General features: G+C 40.2%; 1 protein-coding gene across 5 annotated transcripts in view; it reads right to left on the bottom strand.

Moving 5' to 3' along the window:
- Positions 1-14,499, bottom strand: part of MSRA (methionine sulfoxide reductase A) — a 263,186-nt gene that overhangs the window by 87,036 nt on the left and 161,651 nt on the right. For all 5 annotated transcript variants that reach the window (XM_085218307.1, XM_085218306.1, XM_085218310.1 and 2 more), the window contains one exon: positions 2,286-2,392. In XM_085218307.1, coding sequence (XP_085074433.1) covers positions 2,286-2,392 — 107 coding nt within the window. The remainder of the gene's footprint in view (positions 1-2,285; positions 2,393-14,499) is intronic.

Raw genomic sequence — 14,499 nt, 5'->3', positions numbered from 1 at the left:
AAAAAGGCATTCAAGACCACATACATACTCAATTATACAGTTGACAAACAAAAAAAATACTACGCCAGTTTTTGTTTGCAGTGCCAGAAAACCAAACGGTCATTCATACCGAGTAAACTCACTTATTGAGGTTACCACAGTTCTAATATTTTCAAGGGACATGGCTAGTGGGTATGATGGGAATGGATTAGGATTAGATTCGATGATCTTAGAGGTATTTTCCAACCCTAATGATTCTAATATTCTCAGATTCTAGTCCTTCCCCTATTTGGAACATTCAACACTGACCATCACGGAAAAATCAAGTTTTATTCCATTCCCACTTTTTTTAATCTGCCATTATCTGGTGTAAAGAAATGCACCCCTGCCAGAAAAATCTGGCATTTGCTTTAAATTAGTGCAATAATAAGGAAACTGCATTTCCTTAAAATAATGTAATGCAAAGCATTTAATATGTAAAGGGATTCCTGAACATATTGTGTGCTCAGTGTGTTTCCAATTCAACCATTTTACTGCTGCTGCAATTCCTCAGTAGATAATACTGTAGATACTGTTGTTGATAATATGAGAAAATACTATGTAGAAACTGTATTTCCTCTAGGAATTTCAGTACATATTTGCTCTGGTTCCTTAGCTGGCAATACAGTCCCTTCCTTCCTCCTCCATTAGTGCAAAAACGAGCTCTACATGTGACCACTTACAGAGTTGTGCCTAATTACATAAATGCACTAATTATACAGACTTTTGAAATGGTGAGAGACTTCAAAGTAGGTAAATTTTATATTGTGCTATTAAGAAAATCTATTTGATGATGGAAAATTCTGTAATATCATATTGCAATCTCCTGCATTGTAATTTTGCTTTCAAGTCAGTATTAATTTAATGACAAATAACTGCAGAGCATAATAGATTTGGGAAAGCAAACTGAAAGCTGGGAGATTTAGAGTGAGATAGTGGTCAGCAGATGTTAATAAATGGGAACAAAAAACAATTTGGAAAAGTGATGGATCTCAGGTAACCAATGAGTAGAAAGAAGTTCAGCATGATAAATACGAATACCAAGCCGTCAGAAACTGCTCTGCTAATAGATATACACCTAAAAGACTGATTGTCCCCATGCACTCAGCTATTCACAAGAAAACATATATGCCATTGAATATTTGATTTATATGCAGTGTTATCCCATTGCTAGGAACAAATTGCAGATTAGTTATCTGTAGTTCATCCCTTTGCACACAAAATAATGCCAACAGTCCTGCAAACACAGATCAAGCTCACTGATCAACCAACGTCATATATGTGCTTATAAAAACCACATGTACCTCCTTCCGTGCCTTGGTGCCTGCCTCTGATTGATACAGCCTAACTCTTCAAAACAGATCTCTCTGTTTTAACATTAGATATTCACCAAATCCCCGAATCTTTAATAATGCTTACGTGGAATCATAGTACAAGTGAATGTATGAAAGCTCACAGTACCATCTAATTGTTTACCTGCCGCACTGATGCCCTAGGTGAACAATTTATTTCCTGTAAGTTACATGAAGTCTTATCTTTTTGCAGCAGAAACTGGATGTTGCCTTGCAAGACCACTAGACAGATCAGACAGAAATTATAATGCAGCAACACTAAAGGACACAGTGGTCTCTCTGCCTTTAGTTAAACCCAGGCCTGTAAAAGCTTACATGGCAGGGGATAGACTGAATTCATCTTTGCTGAAAAACAAGACTGTGTATAGGAAAGGTAAATCAAATAATCATCCTTCTCTCACACATCAGAACAAACGGCCTTCTGAAGTCATTGAATGCCACATTTAAACAGAGGAATTTGGGGAATAAAAGCATCTCAGAACCAGCAGGTAGGAAATCCTAAGATCCCAAGTTGACATGTTGAGGAGGACTTTTCCCCAAAGTTCAAGAACTCTTGGGTGTGAGACACTGGCTTCACCCACCAGAGTACGGGGCCCAGATGCACTTCAGTAGCTTTAAGGACACCAAGTTTTGCTCTGAGGAGCCCACATGAAAGAAGTCTCTGAAAGAAATTAAATGGTCTCTGTACGAGTAACTAAATACTTTCTTTTTCCATCAAGTTGTCACACACACAAACGAGCTTCTTCATAACAACTGGAATTTAGAACAAATAAGATTCAACTTCAGTATTAGAGTGAAGACCCCCAACATCAACACAGAGAAAGCATACAGCACGCGAAGCGATGTTGTGCTATGAGAAATTTCCTTGACCTCTGATGAATATGGGAAGCAATGCCACACTCTGCCCAACATTACCTTTTGATATTCTTCCTTAGATTTCAAGGCAGCTTCCATCTGTTCTTGGGAAAAGGTGTAGATGGCTGAACGATACTGAGTGCCAAAGTCATTACCTTGCCGCATTCCTGGAGAAAGAAAATCACCCCATGAGGATCCTGCTCATAAATGAATGAGTTGCAACATGTAAGCCAAGCAGACTCAAATTTAGGACTTTCCATTCTCCTGGGTTAGCACTGTTTCTCATGTGCATACTCCATAGGTGTTTTTAGAAAGACCAAGTTTAGTTGAATAGTCCAGAGGAGATTCAATTCTAATGTCTCCTTTGAAATGATGTGCAAATGAAATGTGAGTATTTTACATTTTGGTAAATCACACAGTAGTCAAATACAGATGTAAAACCTCAAATAATCAAGCTGCAGTTACTGTAATCAAGGTACTTCTAAAATATTTGCTTTGAACCATGCAAATGCTATAAATAAAACTTTGATTTTACCAAATGCTTAAACATTTTCTTGTGCTGAAGGATTACATATTAATGAGAGAAATATCCATGGAGATAACTACCCATTCTCTTCTATTCAAAATCATCACTCCTGATAAAAACTAGTATGCAAACACTTCTGAATTAAGTTTGGAGCAAAGTTATTAATTCACACCATCACCACCATTACTTATGAAGAGAAGAAATGATTCTTGTGAAGTCTGAACTCCAAAAAGGACTTTGATAGAGAAATGTGCTAAGAAGGCTGGGAGAAGGTATGGATTTTAGAGTGAGCAATGCTTAGGAGCAGCAACCCTTAAAGCTTTGTGGTGTCTGGCAGAAGTAGAAAATAACAGTATATACGAGCTCTCTACTAAATTCTATTTGCAACCCACACGTGATAATATGGATGGCAGAAGTATATAACACTTTTTATATTTAATATTATGAATAAAAACCTATTTTGACATACTCACTAAGTCCCAGAAACTACACCATAAATACATAACTTTGGTACAAGGATTAGCCCATTTATTGCTGATGTATGTGCTCTCTTTTCAAAAACCTAGTTGCATGAAGTTGCTCATGCACATATTTCCAAATTCAGAGCTAGATTCTGCCTACAAAACTATAAAATAAAGTGTCCTATCTCCTTAAGTGGCTCCCCAGACATGGCTTGGCATGGTGCAGTCATAGGGAGCCTCGATGGACAAAGGCATTGCTGCCTCTCATCACTGTCCACTCCTCAGACAGCAATTCTGGAAGCCAGTTTTGCTATGGATCATTCCATAAATGCTTTGGCATTAAGCATTAAGGCTGATCTAGAACTGCAGTTTTGCAGTTTCAGTCTTTCATAACCTTGTTCCTATCGTGCATTTGGAGAAAAAGAAAAAAAAAAAACAAGCAAAGAAAGAAACAAAAAAGCTTTTGCTTTTGCTGTAACAAAACTTATTTCTTGAACTTGAGTGAGTAAAAACACATCTCTGAAGCAGACTCAAAGAAGCTGATTATTCCCAAATGTCCAAATGTTTACAGCTCAAGACAAAGTGGAAATCATTAGGACTCATCTCTGGACTGTACTACACTGCAGAAGTCCCTCTGAAGATCAGCATCAACTTTTCAGAAGAAACAGAAAAAATGAGACGGAAATATCCTAAAAGATTCATTTGAACTAAAATTCCATTCAGTAACCAACAACACTTACGAGTGAAATTGATTCTGAAAAATCCCATGGAGTTTTCACATTGTCTGGGCTACGCTTTAAGCACTAAAATGTTATATTCCTACACATAATAACAACAACAGTGTTCTTCATCATTACTTAATAGCAAGCTCTGCAAGGCACATAATATTTTCCTTGTTTATTTACAAGTTATTTTAGGATGGTAGAGAGTGACTACGAAACCAGTGCTAAGGAATAGTTTGTAAAAAGTAAAATGAATACAGGGCAGCTAAGCATTAGTTTTGCCAGGATATGTTAATGGTGATTTATGTTTGTGCTTAAGCATTCGCATTCTACAGATCTATTTATTGCTTAGCAAACTACTTGAGAGCTGACTGGGGAGTAGATAGCAAAAATCTCTGTAAATGGATGATCACTACCTGGTATGACAGTTTCTAGCATGTATTTCAAGAGTGCATTATAGTATGAGTTCCTGTTCATGCTACTCTGAGTGAGAAGGTAAACAAGATCATTTAATATATGAACATGCAACCATTACATAGAGATAAGAAAGTGATCAGTACAATTAATTTATTGAAGAGGAGAATTGACTCTGATTTATAAAAATGCAAACAGGGAAGTAACCTCAAAGACAAGGCTCTTTAGTCTTGCCAAAATTGCATAATAAGATGGAGCAATTGAAAGCAAAAGGATTCAAAATCCAGATGGGAAATAAGACAACATCAAAATAGTGAAGAGCATTCATCATGTGAACATTGCACCAATACCCTTTCTTGATGGTTTCACAACAACTTGTACCTAAATCTATCATGATAAGTAGCTAACACATAATCTGCCAAAGCCACAGAGGCTACAAGATACTGAAATAAAACAAATTCCATGTGCACAGAATAATAAGTACCACTGTTACTATTGCTATTTGTAATGTACTTCACATGTGCAAACTTACTTCTCAAAGGCCCATCACGGATTTTTTAAAGCCCTTTGGCAACTCTTACTTGTTGAGATTCACTAACTCAATGAGTAGCAAACTAGGCAGGAAATTCAATTTAGTAAACAACTGTGGTAGGATGATTGAGTTTAACTATCTTGTCTTTGTCTGAAAGAATTGCTACTAAATCAGAAACGATCTCTGCTTGGCGATCTAAAAATCCCACCGTGTCATCTGTAGTTAACTTTCCTTCCTTTGCTGGAATATCATTCTTAGTTTGTCTGTCATGCCATGCTGTCTCACTGTGTTAAAATAATACCACAGTTATGCACATTAGGCTTCAGATAGGAATGAGAAAATATGAATAATTAATTTAATAAAGATGCTAAAGTTATTGGAAGATATTGTGTACTGCTCAATCAGAAGCCGTTCATATCAGATTGTCAGCTTTGCTGCCATTTATTCCAGCTGCAGTGGATGCATGTTGGACTCCCCTTTTTAAGGGATGCAAATGATTTTTCTATTAACTCCAAATTGAAAAAGTGAATCAGGTTTGTGTAAATCCCCACACTGGAATAAGAAATAATTCCTAGAGAACATGCGCTGAGCATCTTCAGTACAGTATGATCTTCTGCACGGGGGAAGGCTGATTGCCTCTAACTGTCCTTCTGCAAGATGCCTTACAGTCATTCTGTGTGCAAAACCTGCCAACACAGGGACAGAATTTATGGTTGTTGCAAACTTTTTTCTTCAAGGATATAACACATGGGGAGATCTGTCAGTAGGGCCTGAACTTTCTCAGTTTTCAATACAGCATGACAGAATGGTAGAGGTGGGAAGGGAGCTCTGGAGATCATCTACTCCAACCCCCTGCTAAAGCAGGTTCCCAGATGCCGGGTCTTTTATTCTGTAACATGTAAGAAACATAGGGATGGTGGTGGTTTGGAGAAATCAAAGTTATTTACCTTAGATGTCAATTATATTGCAGTTTTCCGAAATTAAATTGAAGGTTTACTAAAGTGAACATTAAATCTACTCACAAAACATTTGAAGCACGGTCTTTTGACACTCTCATTATTAACACTGCTAATCACAAAAGGGACGGGAATGAAAAAGATCCTGAGCAAACTATTTTGCCAGATCAGACCTACGTATGCAACTGTATGCAACAACAGCATTTAGAAGAATCTGCTGCAGGGTAGAAGAATTAACTGCAGGCTATACACATCCTGCAATCCACTGAAACTTGATCAAAAGAAGACCACCTTTTAATCCGTGCATTTTTATGAGATATCCATATTTGGCTATGGCCTTTCCTGACTCTCCTATTCCTTCTAAGACCGTCGTGAACCTCTTCATATTGTTTTTTTGGGAGAGAACAATTGATTCTGCAACTGTAGAATTTCAGAAGTTTCCAATTTTTTTGCAAACTTTTAGACACAACCGTAAAACATAAGTGAAATAACTCTGTAATGACATATATTTAAAAGTAAATCTAGATAGCCAACTACTGAACTACATTCATCAACCAAACGATGCTCCAAAGACACTATTTATGGAACGTTTATGCTGACACCTCAAGATATCTGTTCCTTCCATTTTTAAATCTTATGCCAGACCTACATGGATATTTTCATCCATCTGCCTCTTACAAGTACAGACATCTAATTAATACGCTACAATGTTGGTGGCACCAACAGATCCAGACAGCAATTTTCACAGATTTCTTACGCACTCTTACCAACGTTAAGGTTTGTCACCTGCAGATTTTTGGTTATCTATTGTTGTTTTCTTTGGAGCAATTAAAAGGAGCGCTGGATTTGGGCTCTTTATAAACCTGTTGTAAGTATTAATACAGAAGTTAGAACAGCTGAGGTTGGAAGGGCTCTCTGGAGGCCATCTGTGGTCCAGCCCCTGATCAAGCAGGGACGGACACCCACAGCAAGTTGCCCAGGACCATGTCCAGGCAGCTTTTGGACATCTCCAAGGATGGAGACTCCATAACCTCTCTAGGTAACCTGTGTCAGTGCTCTGTCACTGTCAGGAGGACTTGTTCCCCGTGAAGATCAGAAACTCTGTGTTTAAAGACAACCGGGCTGAGTTTCAGGGGCTACCCAATGTCCCTGCCGTGAAGCAGATGAAGCTGCAACCTGGGTGATTTACCTGCTTTTTATCTGGTGCAAGAGGATGAAGAGTAGAGACAAGTCCTTGAGCTCTATGTTGGGTCCCACAGGACCCAGAACTCCTTTGGTCAGCCCAAAGTTTGCAAGATCACCCTGTTTCACCTGGCTGTAAGACAATGACCGGCTAAAATGCAAATATCTGTCTCCCTGAGCAGGAGATGAGGAACACATCCATCAGTAACAGGAACAAATACATCCTGGAGTCAAAAGGCTGGCACTTGCTGTTGATACCTGAGGCAAAGAAAATCAGCTTTCAAGCTGAAGACAACACTAAAATTCTCCCATCAAAGGGATGCTTAGGTACAATGGCTGATTTTAGAACTGATAGACAAGCACAGAGTTTGCATTCCTCTGGCAAGACAGAAAATTACATGGTTTTGGATCAAGCTGCATGGTGCCAAAGAGCACAAGCCCAAAGCCCAGTGCCTGGCATTAGCCAGTCTTTGTAAGCTCTTGTCTCTGGAGAACCAGGATGGATGAAGGCATTTAGAGCTCTAAATGCATTTAAATCTTGGGCATGGATCATATTTAGGAATTTCACTTTGGCTGACCAAGCATCTCAGTGGTTCACAGTCTGGACCACTCTGGAGACCATAAAATTTCTCCACCGTGCCAGCAGAGATTAGAACACCAATTAATCAAAAAATGCCCCAAAGAGCTGACAGCTCTCAATGAGCTTGCTCTGACCACCTCTGATAAGTAGGAGAAACAGAAATTTGTGAGCACAGGAATGGCAGTTGTCGTGCTATCCCAGTTTCTGCAAAAGATTGAGAGTACCATGCAATGAAAGTACACATATAGATTGCCACTAGAGAAATCATCATTTCCCAAAATGTAGAAAACAGTCAAAGAAATGACTCTAAAAAGTTCTCTTACCAACAACTTGATATCACTTGAAGCACCCGTGTAGGAATGACTTAGTTTGGATCTCCCATCTTTCCTTTGGTATCAAAGTAGCAAATAGCATCTCTTCTTTGATTTGGATGATCAGAACGCAAGAAAGCATCCCTGCTTCTTTGCAGCTGGTCAGTGCTTTCGCTTCCACATCCTCTATACCTTCTGAAAGTTGTTATGTATTCTTGGCCAAAAAGCTGCTCCTCTAAAGCAGCTGTCCTGCTATCACGCCAAGCTTGAACTTATACTGAGATGCTTCTTATGTGGGTGCTTGTCCTTCTTCTCTAACTTCAGGGCACATTACAGGCAGTAAGAAATAGGTAAACCCAAAGCATTAATAACAACATGTATTTCCCAATATTTTTTTTCTTTTCCTTTAGAAATGGAAAACTCCCTGCAAGCATACAGAATCTTTCCAAACAGTGATTTTTGAGTATATCCCTATGGAGGAATGATGCAAAATATACTTTATTTCTGTCTAAATCAGGAATTTCTTCTGAAGACTCAACCCTCTAATGACTTAAAAGTAATACTTGTGCAACACTTCTTCTCTTCTCTCCATTTAAAAATAATAAAAAAATGTAATGGCATCATTAGTCAACCGTGCTCTTCAAGAGTATCCCAAGCAAAATGGAGATAAATGGCTGAGGTCTGTTACTGTCTTCTGTGTCACCTAGTGAAATTTTAAAGGGCAGTTCATAGCTCTTATTTTTATCTTTTTTTTTTCTTTTTTTTTTTCCCTGAGATTTATAGGCTTTCCTGCAGCCGCCGCTTATTTTCTTAAACCCACAGAAACCTGATATACTGATTAGTCATTTTCTTTCCCCCAATCAATGCTTGCTGAGTTAACACTAATATAACTCCTTCCTCCAGCTCATCATATAATTATTTAGTAAAAATCAATTGCACCATGTCACCCTGGCTTGATGTCATCACTCACTGTAATGATTACATCCATACAGTTTAAAAGTTGCCAAGGGAAAGTAGAACTCTTTATGGCATATGATTAAAGGAGAAAAATGTTAATAGAAAAGAAGGTAGTGACTGCGCTGTGGATTGAGAGTTCTTGATGAATTTCAAGGTGCTGGAGCACAGGAAGGATAAATGAGATATGAAAGAGCTTCTTCAGAAGGTTACAATACAATAATGAGTTTGTACACATTAAAGGAAACGTACTATCAGTAGGAAACAAGCTTTCCAGAGCTTTCAGTACTGGAGGTTTTCAGTGTCAAGAAAGATACTACAGTTCTGGTCTTTCCCATTTGCTTTGGGACCAAAGCTTTCCCTGAATTCTGACTTGTATGTATACTTAGATCATCAGGTCTGCAATGTTTTTTAAATGAAAACATAAATATAGCTTCAGCTGCAAAAATGTCTGGTGACAATTTTTTTTTCTTTAATCTTTACCAAGTCACAAGACTGCCAGGTTTTCTCGTGAATCTTTAAAGCTAAAATAGAATTGGGGATATGCTGGTGTAGGAAGGGGACTTGTGGACATCTCTAGTCCAACCCCACTGCTCAAAGTAGTGTCAGTTCAAGTGGGTTTCCATGACCTCATCCCATTCCATTCTGAATATCTCCAAGATGAAGGCATCACAGAATACTTCCTTAGGATTGCCAGCGCTGGTGTAAATGAGCTTTGTCAAAAACAGTCTCTAAACACTCACTGGATGACATAACAGAAGCTGTAGACTTGAAGAGAATTTTTTCTGACAACAGATCCATCATTAATGCCGCAGCATACTCCAATGTATGGACACACAGGAGAACACACCCCATCATTTTAGTGATAACATTCTATGGGAATGGGATAAATTGCTGCCACGATTCATAATTTGATGCAACAAGAAACCTTATCTACTCCCATCACCGATGGCCAACACACTGCTACAACCAAAGCAAAGTAACAGTAGTATACGCACTGGGGATCTCTCTCTAACCTATTCTCTTTCCTTATTTTTTTTAGCATTATTATTCTATAGCTATAGAGATTGCTTCTCATGATAGTTCAAACATTTTACACAATTAGAAAGTCCAAATGAAGACTCTGAAAGAGAATCACAGAATCACAGAATCACAGAATCATACAATGCGTTGGATTGGAAGGGACCTCAAGGATCATGAAGCTCCAATCCCCCCACCACACGCAGGGCCACCAACCTCCACATTTCATAGCAGACCAGGCTGCCCAGGGCCCCATCCAACCTGGCCTTGAACACCTCCAGGGATGGATGGGGCATCCACAGCCTCTCTGGGCAGCTGTTCCAGCACCCCACCACTCTCACAGGAAAGAACTTCCCCCTGACATCCAACCTAGATCTTCCCTCCTTCAACTTAAAACCATTTCCCTTTGTCAAGATTTCCCTATATGCTTAATTATTATTTAAATCAGACATAACATTGTTTGAATGCATTTTTGAATGCTCTTTGACCTATGAATGAAATGCATGATCTAACCGAGCCCACGTAAAACCACTGTTTAATTATTAATGAGTGTCACAACGTATTGAATGCTACTGGAGGACAGGAACTTTAATCCATTCCTAATTATTAATTGATAACACACCTTTACCACTAGTGCACAGAACAGGCAAGTGGAATGGAGAGTATATATGCGAGTATGATTAGTTTTTGAAAAGGTTTTAGGCTTCTGTCATAAACAGACATTAGGCCCTATCAGAGATGCCTTCTCTTAAAAATCTTTCTCAGGGCTGGATGGAGTTGGGGCAGGAGAGAAAGCCATAACTTTTAGCCAATACTTGATGTAACTGATGCAGCTGGAATTAAGCTTCCAGGCTTAGACAACCAAAAAGTGACTGCACACACATGGTTGAGGTGAGTCAACCATGTTGACTAGACTTCCATTATCAGCCATGGAAGCTCCATGGAAATATCTACATCTAGGTGGCTCTAATTCAAGGTTTATTCCACCTGACATGTCTGTGCTGGCCAGGGAAATCCAACCTATGTTGGTAGTATTCAACACCAAATAAATGCATGGAGCAGAGATATCTGCAAAAGCCTGGAGGACATGATGTGAGGCATATGGGAGCCCCACACTTTCTAAAGCACTGCTGACAGGCAGAATGCACACAGGCTCTGGTGTGGCAAAAGATGTCTCTGTTTAGACATCCGAGCTGGGCCATCATTGCCTCATTCTTCATGGACTCACACTGCTGTCATGCTTACAAAAAGCTGAACAACTACTGATAAAGTGAGCAAATATAACTAAGAAATGCAGAAATTCTGATCAGGAATTAGCTCAGCAGAGCTCAGCAGTGGGATCTCACAGATTCGTTACTGTTCTCTTTATGTGCCTTCTCCTTTCTCTTCTAAATCTCTTCTAATCTAAACCTGCTATGATCCACTAGGTGTTACTGCAATAGTAATAAAAATAATTAGAGATAATAAAAATAACAGTGTTGTCATTTGCTTTTATCAGCAGATAAACTCATGGGACACTGCTCTCTCAAAATACAGACAAGTATGCTCTTATAAATATGCAAGAGAAAATTGCAAGCAGAGAAAAACAGTCATTCACTGAAAATACTGTTGTTTAGAATAGAGTCGGCTTTGACCTCTTGTACCTAATTATACATGAAAACAAAGATTAAAAGCCTACTAATAATCACCGTAAACTATGATTAATGATACCACGCTTCAGTGCCGCGGATTTCTAGACCCAACTACAGTAAATTCACTACTGGGTTACTTGAAGAAGAAAAGAAATGTTTGGTTTCATTTTGTTCTAATTTTGTTTAATTGCACAAACATTGGAACCGTTCATCACAAAATTCTGCAGGAAAAAGGCCATACTTTACCCTTTTCTAATAGTGTAAATGCACATGCAGAAGTAGCTGCCATTATTCACACCGCATGCACTTTGATTCCTTTGAAATCTGAATGCTAATGATGACACTCGAACATTGAGAAGTCCAGATGTTCCTTAAGAACTCACTGAACAAATGAACAAACTTGAATTAAAACAAATATTCCCTTACTCTTCCTTTCCTCCTCCTCCTCCTCCCCTCTGTTACAATCACATCTACGCTGTGATTGTGAACTGAAGCAGAAGGGATCTCAAGGAATTATAGAATGGCTTGGGTCGGAAGAGACCTCAAGGATCATCAAGCCCCAACTCCCAAGGAAGCTTGTAATAGAACAGATGCATTTTCCAAAATTGTTCTTTGCAGTTATAGAAATCATAAACAAAAGGAATTCCTTCAGTTGAGTGGTAGATACATGTTTTCCGTGGCATAATAGTCACATTGCCCTCAATGGAATATAAGATTAATACCGTAGCCTTTCTTATCTTCAAGGTACCATTTTACTTTGCAATACTGAAAGGGAAAGTTTGCTTTTAGTAGTTCTGGAAAACTGGATAACACATTGTTGTCATAAATGAAAGAAACAAACCACTAGTAGTTTAAAGTGAAGAAGAAATCAGAACCCAGATGGAATTTTGCCCTTGAGCTAGAACTGCTTCACTTCATAATGCAAATTCTTCAGCAATCTCAGCAAGCACAACACTGGCTAATGCTTCCCTTCATTAAAAAAGATGCAAAGTCAAATCTCAGCTTCTCACTGTGCCACAGAAAACAACAGCTACTAAACTGGAAATTTAGGTCAGAAAAAGTCTATTCTAATTTATATGGATAAAAAGAGTCTAATATGCAAATAAGGTCATGTCAGCTGAAGTTCCTGGGGACGCAAAACAGCCTTATAATAAGTATTTTTAATGCGTATTTTGTTCTAGAGGAAGGACAAAAAATGGGAACAGCACATCATTAGGCATTTCAGTTCTTGAAAGAAAAGAAGTTGCATTCTCAAAGTCCAACAGTAGTGAAGCATTACTGACAGAGTGTTTTTGCTACTTGCTTTGCAAAAAGTATAGACCACAGATATGTATGAAGTGATCATGGACAGGAAACCACTAAATTGGTTGCTGGCGGGATAGCTAGACATCAGTCAAATATGTCCCAACAATGAGATTACATAGAATCATAAAATGGCTGGTGGATCATAAAGGACCTCAAGGATCACAGAATCACAGAATGTCCTGGGTTAGAAGGGACCTCAAGGATCATGAAACTCCAACCCCCTGCCATATGCAGGGCCACCAACCTCCACATTTAATACCAGCCCAGGCTGCCCAGGGCCCCATCCAACCTGGCCTTCAACACCTCCAGGGATGGACGGGGCATCCACAGCCTCTCTGGGCAGCTGTTCCAGCACCTCACCACTCTCACAGGAAAGAACTTCCCCCTGACACCCAGCCCCTCAGCCTGTCTTTGTAGAGGAGGTGCTCCAGTACCCTGATCATCTTTGTGGCCTCCTTTGGACCCTCTCCAACAGCTCCCTGTCTTTCTTGTACTGGGAGCTCCAGACCTGGACGCAGTACTGCAGATGGGGCCTCACAAGAGCAGAGTAGAGGGGGACAATCACATCCCTGTCCCTGCTGGCCACCCCTCTTCTGATGGAGCCCAGGATACCATTTGATTTCCAAGCAGCAAGAGCACACTGCTGGCTCATGTTATGCTTTTCATCCATCAGTACCCCCAGGTCCTTCTATGTAGGGCTGCTCTCAAGGACCGCTCCTTCAGTCTGTATGGATACCTGGGATTTCTCCTGCCCAAGTGCAAAACTCTGCACTATGCTATGCTGAACCTCATCAAGTTCACCCGGAACCACCTTTCAAGCCTGTTGAGGTCCCTCTGAATGGCATCCCTTCCTTCCACCGTGTAAATCGCACCACTCAGCTTGGTGTCGTCAGCAAACTTGCTGAGGGTGCACTCGATTCCACCGTCGATGTCATTGATAAAGATGTTAAAGAGCACCAGTCCCAAGACAGACCCCTGGGGGTCGCCGCTCGTTACCAGCCTCCACCTGGACACAAAGCCATTGATGACCACGCTCTGTCTGAGGCCTTTCAACCAGTTTCTTATCCATCAAGTGGTCCACACATCAAATCCACATCCCTCTAATTTGGAGATAAGGATGTGGCTGAGGACCATGTCAAAGGCCTTGCTCAAGTCCAGGTAAATGACATCAGTCACCTTTCCCTTGTCCACCAATGCCATCACTCCACCATAGGAGGCCACCAGATTGGTTAAGCATGACCTTCCCCTGGTGAAGCCCTGCTGGCTGTCTCGGATCACACGCTCATTCCTCATGTGATCAAGCATGGCGTCCGGGAGGATCTGTTCCATGATCTTCCCAGGCACAGAGGTGAAACTCACCAGCCTGCAGTTCCCAGGGTCCTCCTTGCTCCCTTTCTTGTAAATGGGAGGGATGTGACCTTTCCTCCAGTCATCCGGGACCTCACCTGACAGCCATGAGTTTTCAAATACGATTGTGAGCAGCTTGGCAACCACCTCAGCCAGCTCCTTCAGCGCCCTGGGATGGACGCCATCTGGCCCCATAAACTTGTATACATCCAGTCTCATGAGGCGGTCTCGGACTTGTTCTGCCCTTACAGTGTGGGGGGATTTACTGCCATGGTCCCCACCCGGAAGTTTAGGGATGCAGGGCTCAGGGACGTGAGAAGTACTGGAATCCTG

Source organism: Meleagris gallopavo, chromosome 2 (genome assembly GCF_905368555.1).
Source record: "Meleagris gallopavo chromosome 2, MGAL_WU_HG_1.1, whole genome shotgun sequence".
Lineage (NCBI taxonomy): Eukaryota > Metazoa > Chordata > Aves > Galliformes > Phasianidae > Meleagris > Meleagris gallopavo.
Note: the sequence above shows the minus strand (reverse complement) of the source record. Positions and strands in the feature narration are given on the sequence as shown.